This window comes from Phyllobates terribilis, unplaced genomic scaffold (assembly GCF_046119375.1).
Source record: "Phyllobates terribilis strain yellow unplaced genomic scaffold, ASM4611937v1 Scaffold_4__5_contigs__length_816908805, whole genome shotgun sequence".
NCBI classification, from domain to species: Eukaryota; Metazoa; Chordata; class Amphibia; order Anura; family Dendrobatidae; genus Phyllobates; species Phyllobates terribilis.
Window position 1 is genome coordinate 137943592 of NW_027362764.1, and position 8988 is coordinate 137952579.

Consider the following 8988-nt stretch of genomic DNA (forward strand, 5'->3'; position numbering starts at 1 on the left):
CAGATATAGAGCACAGGACACCAACATGGGGCCTGGGAGGGAGGGGTACTAAAAAAGGCCAAATAATAATAATCTATATCCTATCAGATTAATTACTAGATAGATAGATAGATAGATGATTATTATAGATCAATAGATAGATAAATAGATAGCGATAGATAAAGATTATTATAGATAGATAATGATTACATAGAAAGATAGATAGATACAGTAGTTAGATAGATAGATAGATAGATAGATAGATAGATAGATAGATAGATATGAGATAGAAAGATAGATGATTATTATAGGTCAATGGATAGATAAATAGAGATAATGATTATTATAGATAGATAGATAGTGATTATATAGATAGATAATGATTACATAGATAGATTGATAGACAGATAATGATGATTATGAAGATAAAAAAAATAATAATGGTAAAGATAGATCTTCTATTAGATACTATATAAATATTCACTCTCTGGAAATTACAGAATAAAATGCCCTGATCATTAAATATTCCGCATGAGGGATTGATGGAATCCACAGGAAAGTGAGCAGTTAATGTCAGGAAAGAAAAACAAAAATATGACAAGAATGGAAAACAGGGCAGTAGAAGATAAAGAAGGAAAGTGGTGAGAAGAAGCTTCGCAGTGAACTTGTGCAGAGAGGAGCGGCCGGTGCAGAGCCGGGGGGCACAGACAGCAGGGCGCTGGGGAGCTCTGATTGTATGAGCCGGAGCTCCCCCTGGCGGCAGAGTGAGGCGTGGCAGGGGCTGTGCTCGGTGTCTGCCTGACCTGAGCCGGGCTGCGGCGCTTGTGATTGGCTAGCGGGGGCTCAGCGGTACTTCAAAGCCGGAGAGGAGCTACAATAGTGCGGGGATGGGCGGACCTGATCACTGGATCGCACACCTCTAAAAAAAGCCAGCTCTGATATCTACGTATAAAACGGATCCTCTGAGGAGGGCACTGCTGGGATGGCCACGTCTCTGCTGGGGGTGAGTGCTGCCATTACTGCTTGTCTTTATTACCGCCTCAGTGCAGGCTTATAATAGCGCAGGTCCGGGCAGGGGCCAGCCTCACTCCTCTATTGACTGCTATAGTGTGAGGGAGTGGAGAGTGAGAGAAGAGGAAGGGACACAGAGGGGGCAGAGTCAGTGGCGGGCAGAGTCAGGCACCTGACAGAGCAGCAGCAGCGGTGGCAGCAGCAGCAGCAGCAGCACCGGACTGACAGTGGCGGCTCGGTACATGACTGCACCCGTCAGCCTCTCCTCCACAGGTAGGTGATCCGCGTCCGCCTTCACCAGCTCCTCAGCGCCGCACTTTGCCCGGATCGTGCCCGGTTCTGAGGCTTTGTACCACCCATGACTTCTTTGCGGGTCAATTTCTACATTTCTTTCTCTCCTGCTTGATATCTTCGGACTTTGGAAAGTTTTAAAAGAAACAAACAACTGTTGCGTGGAGTCACCCGAGAGCCGTGGGGGGTCCCGTGTGTGGACAGAAAGGACGGACCCCCATTGTACAGTATTATTTCTTACTGCTTCTCTCTGAGCTGAGAGTTAGATGTCCTTAGTTTTATAGAAAAAATGACATATGTGTTAGGAAAGTTTACTGCAAGTTTCAAAGCCGCTGATTTTATAATATAGAAAAGTTTAATATGCAAGAAAATTTTAATTTATTATAATAAATAAAATACAATTTTAGATAGAGAGATGGATGGATAGATAGAGTGATTTTTACATAGGTATACCGACATATACTTATTTTCATGTCGCTATATACAAATTATTAGGGATATAAAAGCATCTAGTGCTATACTAGAATAGATCAATATAATAATTTTTTTTCTAAATATTTACAATTATTATAATAATAATAATACATAAGTGAAGTATTATGTCACACAGACACATCTATATATATATGTATATATACATATATATTAAATAAATATGATTACATAAATTAAATATATATATGAAATACACACACATATATATATATTATGTGCAATATGTAAATAAATAAAATTTTTGTACATTATATTGATGAAGATTTTTACTTTTGTATAAATACAGTTAATGAAGGATGTTACTTTTTATATAGTTCTGTACACATACAAATATTACCCATTTAGAAATGGTGCTGAGTCCATTAGTAAATAATGTAGAAGTACGCTCCTATTTATTATATCTCTTAAATACCTATCTATTTATGTGTGTAACTATCTGTCCATCTCCATCTTTCTATTTTTCTTCTATTTTCGGTTTATCACATGTAGCAGAGCTAATTTATTAAGATCGAATTTTGGAAATATAGTTGATTTGAAAAATCGAGCTTTATTCCCTTTCCTTTTCTTTCTTTCTTTCTTTCTTTCTTTCTTTCTTCTTTCTTTTTCTATAATCTATATTCCATATAATCCATATATCTATCTATCTATCTATCTATCTATCTATCTATCTATCTATCTATCTATCTATCTATCTATCATAGCGCTTTTTACTGTACCAGTGATCACAGGGATGCAATACATACAGTATAATTCTCTAGTCCATGGTGTTATATACAGTGATGAGACAACTTTCTCCCTGCTCTGTATAAGGCAGCAGAATTATTATACAATGCATGTGGTATATGCGGATTCAGAGACTTCATAGGGCGCTATATACAATGGCTATGTAGAGAAGAATGATTAATCTTGTGCTGAATATGAGGCAGTTGTGATATTTTATGGACTTATATGACACGTGATATAAATATGTGCATATATATATATATATATATATATATATATATATATATATATATATATATGAAATGTAAATGCACGTAATGTCAACTATGATACATCTGTAAATATGTTGTGTAATTGTAAATAATGCCATTATGTAGGGTTGTATACATTTGTGGTTATAGTAAAACTTTGGAAATAGAAAGCTGCTGTTTTATACAGGGTTACATACAACACACCTGTAGCAATGATAAAACTTTATGTGTCTGGCGTATGAATTATTAATGTTATTATACGGGATACTATACACCTATAGCAATGACACAACTTTAAATGTACTGGTGTATTGATTTACAGTGTCTTTACACCTGTAGCAATGTATTAATTCGCAGTGTTTTTATACAGGGTCATATCCTTGTATAGTAATGATTGGACTCTATATGTATGGTATATGAATTAATGGTGTAGGATACTGTACACCTGTAGCAAAGACACAAAGTTCTAAGTATGGTGTATAAATTTGCTGGGATTTTATACAGGGTTACACACTATACACCTGTAGCAATGACAGACCTTTATATGTCTGATGTATGAAGTGTAGGGTACCATACACCTGTAGCAATAACACAACGCTATCTGTCTGGTGTGTGACTTAGCAGTGTTACTATACAGGGACATATCCTTGTATAGTAGTGATGGACTTTGTAGGGTGAGGGATTGTAGTGTTGTTATATAGGGCGACCTACAATCCTGCTGTAGTAATGACACAACTTTCCCTGTGCAGAACATGACGATCTGGAGCTCTGAGCTGATAGCTGCACTTGCAGTAATGTTCCTCTGTTGATGACACATCGGCCATCAGTGTATCAGTGACACTTGCGGTGCTGGCTGCTCGTGTCCCGGCCATTGCTCGGTGCTGTACTCTGTGTGCCGGTAACGCTTTGCTCCCGCGGTCTGAGGTTACAGTCACTGACGTTGTTTCCCGGTCTTTGTCTTGTGTCCCCGCAGGAAGAGCCGCGCTTCGGATCTACACCCCTGGCCATGCTTGCAGCCACCTGTAACAAGATCGGCAGCCCCAGCCCGTCCCCGTCTTCCCTGTCGGACAGCTCCGGCTCGTTCGGGAAGGGATTCCACCCGTGGAAGCGCTCCTCATCCTCCGCCGGGAGCTGCACCCTGGGCTCCAGCTCGCTCTCCGGTTTCGGGGTCGGCGGCTCCTCCAGAGGCGGCTCCTCTTCATCAAGTGCAGCGGCGGCGGCGGCGGCAGCGGCGGCGGCTGCGGCTGCCTTGGTGTCGGACTCCTTCAGTTGCGGGGTTTCTCCGGGCTCCAGCGCCTTCTCCTTAACATCCTCCGGAGGTGGCGGAGGTGGAGGCGGCGGAGGGGGAGGAGGTAACTGTCCGGTGTCAGCCGCCTCTCCTTTTGCTAACGAATACTCTGTGTTCCCGGTCAGCGGAGGATCCCAGGAGGCGGCAGCGGCGGCGGCGGCGGCAGCAGCAGCGGCAGCAGCGTCCCACCACCACCAGCCGGTCTTCCTGTCCAAAGTGCACGCGTCCGTGGACGGACTGCAGAGCATCTACCCCAGGGTGGGGATGGCGCACCCCTATGAGTCCTGGTTCAAGCCCTCACACACCGGGGACGTGAGCGCCGCCGCTGCCGGGAGCGCCTCCAGCTGGTGGGAAGTAGGAGCAGGCTGGATAGACGTTCAGAGCCCGGGGGCAGGAACAGCTCTGCACCCCGGCTCCCTGCAGAGCTCCCTGCACTCCCCACTGGGCGGATACGGCTCTGACTACACTGCCGCCGGCTTCGGACACTTTACTACTGGTGGCGGCGGAGGAGCCGGGACTGGGGGAACTGGAGGAGCTGGAAATGGGGGCGCTGGGGGGACACCTGGAGGCCATCTTCTGAGCCCAGCCGGACAGCATCTGATGGACGGATTTAAGCCGGTGTTAGGGCCTGGGAGTTACCCCGACCCGTCTTCCTCGCCACTCTCAGCCAGTGCCATGCTGGCGCCCACTGGACCACTGGGGGGCTCCCCGCGCTCCTCGGCCCGGCGCTACTCTGGAAGAGCCACCTGTGATTGCCCGAACTGCCAAGAAGCGGAGAGGCTGGGACCCGCAGGGGCGAGTCTGCGGAGGAAGGGGCTGCACAGCTGCCACATTCCAGGATGCGGCAAAGTCTACGGTAAAACGTCCCATCTGAAGGCGCACCTGCGCTGGCACACTGGTGAGCGGCCCTTTGTCTGTAACTGGCTCTTCTGCGGCAAGAGGTTCACCCGCTCGGACGAGCTGCAGCGCCACCTGCGCACCCACACCGGGGAGAAGCGCTTCGCCTGCCCCGTCTGCAACAAGCGCTTCATGCGCAGCGACCACCTGAGCAAACACGTGAAGACGCACAGCGCGGGGGCAGGCGGAGGAGCGGGCACTGGAGGGGCAGGTAATGGGGGCAAGAAGGGCAGCGACACCGACAGTGAGCACAGTCCCTCTGCTAGTCCGCCCTGTCACTCACCAGAGTTGTTACACAGCACGGAAAGGAACGGCTTGGAGTGAGTTATGGACACAATGCTATAATGTGAATACTCCCCTATACACCCACTTGTACTTATGGACATAAGAATAACCACAGTTTGAGCCCTCTCTAGTCCTGATGACACCCGTACTATTGGCATTAATAAACCTGTCACCAACCCCACCCCCGACTACACTGAGAGGGGGCATTAGAGGGTGCCCCCAAATCACCATGCCCTCCAGTAAATTATTGCCAGAACTGAACTGTATGGTGAAATAATATCTTACAACCCAGCCTGGAAGTTACATAAGGATCAAAGGACAGCACTGGCCTCACTATATAATGTCCTGTATAATGCACTCAATCCCATGGGAACACAGCACCCAGAGACTGGTACAAGCTGCTGTCTGTAGGGTTCTCAGTTATCAGCCAACAGGTAATCCTAATATATTCACTGGACTCTGGTAGTTTATGGCTTTATACTTCTAGGCAGATACCTGTTTGCAGTGGACATTTTTCACAACTCTACTTAAAAAAGGCCAACATCTTGTAATATAATGATTAATGTTAAGGGTTAACATGTTTATTGATAGGGCAAAGCCATGACCTGAAGATTATATGGATACTTAGAAATGTTCTCATTTCCTTTAATATCATTCAATGTCTATATACATCTGTTTTACCACCTAAGGCTCCCCTCCATGCAATTTACTGCCCACCTTACTTTATCCTCTTGGCCAAAGGCCCAAATCTAAATATATAATATATAAACTGTCCCTAGCACTGGATCCACTGACACGGGTTAAGCTGGCTTTAGACATAACGATTTGGTCGTTTGATATTATGGTACTAAACCCATCTGATCAGATGAATCGAAAACCCGACAATTGATCATAATCTTATATTTGGGGATTGGTAACCGAATTGATTTATTAATTTAGTTCCGATCTCTCCTGCATATGGAAGTCTAGATCAATCCCGATTAATTGGATGAGAATCGTTCTTTCTAGGGCCAGCTCCACTGACATATAGGTGGCCAACAGGCGGTTTGTATAGTATTTTTCTTGTATATTCATTACAGTAAATATATATAGGAGTACAGATGAGTTTCTTTGTTGCAGGTGACTGCAGTCTTTTTATTAATATAATTCTAATTATTTTGTTCCTTAAAGTTGCACTTTGAGGGGCTAGTTTTGCTTGACTATGACTTTAGATAGGTATAAACTTCTATGTCACCCGTGGTGAATGAGCTGTCAGTGAGGACTGTCCTGGGTTTTATTCACCAGTGGGTGAGGCACACACTCATGTATTAAATAAATGTGTCAGAGTGAACCTGAGCTGTCTTTGGCCTGTGTATTTCCTGCTTCAATCACTATCACCCCAGACCTTTGTCCATACAAGTGCTGACTGACACTACAGCTAGAGTTTGCAGCCACTGCAGACTGTACTCCTTGTTGTAATGTTCAAATAATTTGAATATTTCACATTGAAATGGAAAAAAAAAACTTTCACTGAGACGTTTTAGATTGCATTATAAATGCATGAGATGTAATTGGTTTTATTTGTAATATTTTAAATAATGGTATTAATAAACTCTGAAAAAAATTATCAAAATTGTGTTTATTATTCTATTGCGTTGATATTTATTGTGGTTTTTTTTCTCCTCAATATGCTGTGAACATTGCTTTTATTATGTGAGGATGAATTAATAGTATAGAATAGACACGAACTTTATTTAATTATTAATTATATTTGATTAACATTTTTGTTATTATTATTATTATTATTATGATTATTATTGCTACTAATGATAATATTCTTACATTATAAGGTTTCATAGTGCAAATAACAATCTAATGCATGTTCATTTCTACCGTGGTCGACTTGGTTTAATGTCAATATTTAAGGTTAATTTACAAAAGAAATTAAGTAATGTTTAATTTTTATTATAATAATATATAATTATCACGGTTTTAATTATTATTATTATTATTATTAATATATAGTAATAATAAAACAATTGTTAAATTACTTTACATTATGCTACTAGTACACTTAAAATTCCCCATGCTTGAGATTATATTATTATTAATGATAATAATAATGTTCATCATAATACATCTTTCAGCAAACTTTTTTTTATATATAAATAACTAATATAAATGTATAAGATAATGCATAATAACAATTCTGATTACTATTATAAATTATCTTAGCATTATAAATGCAGGATTTTATAATAAATATCTTTCAGTTAAGGCTTAGCAGATGACTAATGGTCATTGTAGCCTGACAATATAAAACATGGAAAGCTTTTAATGACTTTAGACGAGTGCCATTCAGTAGCATATCTAGAGATGATGGTTGGTGCAAGATTTAATCTTTTTTTCACATTATAAGGGAAATCTTTACTGAAAGCTACAGGAGTGAGATAAGAATCATGTAGTGTAATGTCCAGAAGTCATTATTATTACCTCCAGTGGCCACGCTGTCATTTAGGGGCAATTACACTCAGCCAAGGGCAATTTATGTAAAGGCCCAGGAAGTTAAGATTAAACGATCGTTTTACATTCTTGAAGGGTAATAAATTGAGTTTGCGTTGTGTTAACCTCTTTGTGGCTGGCTCATCACAGTTTCGGGAAGTTTTTCACACCATAGTAACATTTCTTCCACTAAACTACGATTATTACTACAACCATACTACTATACCACTATTGCTACTAACAATAATTAAAAAATAAGGAATATAGAAGCTATGCTAACGAAATCTCTAACCATAAATAGTTACTTGTTTTCCCTCTGTTTAACTTTTCCTCTCTATCATTACCATTATTCTATCTATCTCTTCCTCTCTATCATTACCATCATTCTATCTATCTAGCTATCTATCTATCTTGCAGAAAATTGTCTACTAATAATATAATAATATTTTTATTTATAAAGCGCCAACATATTCATAAGCGCTTTGCAATTCAGACAACTTACAGACATTAAGGGCACTGTCCCCATTGTGGCTCACAATCTAGATCAGTATGTCTTTGGAGTGTGGGAAGAAACTAGATATCCTGGAGGAAACCCACACAAACATGGGGAGAACATACAAACTCCTTGCAGATGTTGTCCTTGGAGGGATTTGAACCCAGGACCTATTCTCCCATATCAAAAAATCACATCTTTCAGTTCAATGTGGAATCTTATTCAACCTTGAGCAAGGTTCCACTGAACCGAAACGCTGTATGATTTTTTTTCACAAGGTAGATTAAACAATTGTATCCTTTTTAGTAGTGAAGCCATTTTTTTATTCGTTGTCAAGTGGATCTGGACGAATTTTCTGGGACTTGCAAATATATTTTTTAAGGTGCTGATAATATCTATCTATCTATCTATCTATCTATCTATCTATCTATCTATCTATCTATCTATTATCTATCTATCTATCTATCTATCTAATCTCTCTCTTACTATCTATCTATCTATCTATCTATCTATCTAATCTCTCTCTATCTATCTATCTATCTATCTATCTATCTCATGTCTCTCTCTAGCTATATATCTTTATCTAACTCATATCTATCTATCTATCTATCTATCTATCTATCTATCTATCTATCTATCTATCCAATTTAATGTATAGAACACAAATATATAGATAAGAAACAGTTATCAATATACATGAAGATTAGAAATAGGAAGTAGCTGTGAAAAGTTCTCCAGCAATAGGAACGCTCACAAAACATACTGTATGTCTGAATTCAGTTTTATTCTGTATT

The 8988-nt window shown here is 40.8% G+C and overlaps 1 protein-coding gene across 2 annotated transcripts; it reads left to right on the top strand.

The window, feature by feature from the left end:
• Positions 1-280: 280 nt before the first annotated feature.
• Positions 281-6785, top strand: SP8 (Sp8 transcription factor). Of its 2 annotated transcripts, none has more exons than XM_073677785.1 (2): positions 281-982; positions 3724-6785. In XM_073677785.1, the coding sequence occupies exons 1-2, from the start codon at positions 962-964 to the stop codon at positions 5257-5259; spliced, it is 1557 nt and encodes a 518-aa protein (XP_073533886.1). In that variant the 5' UTR covers positions 281-961; the 3' UTR covers positions 5260-6785. The 2 variants fall into 2 exon arrangements, with proteins under 2 accessions (XP_073533886.1, XP_073533887.1); XM_073677786.1 differs by having other exon boundaries at positions 283-1263; positions 3724-6783.
• The last annotated feature ends 2203 nt before the right edge of the window (positions 6786-8988 follow it).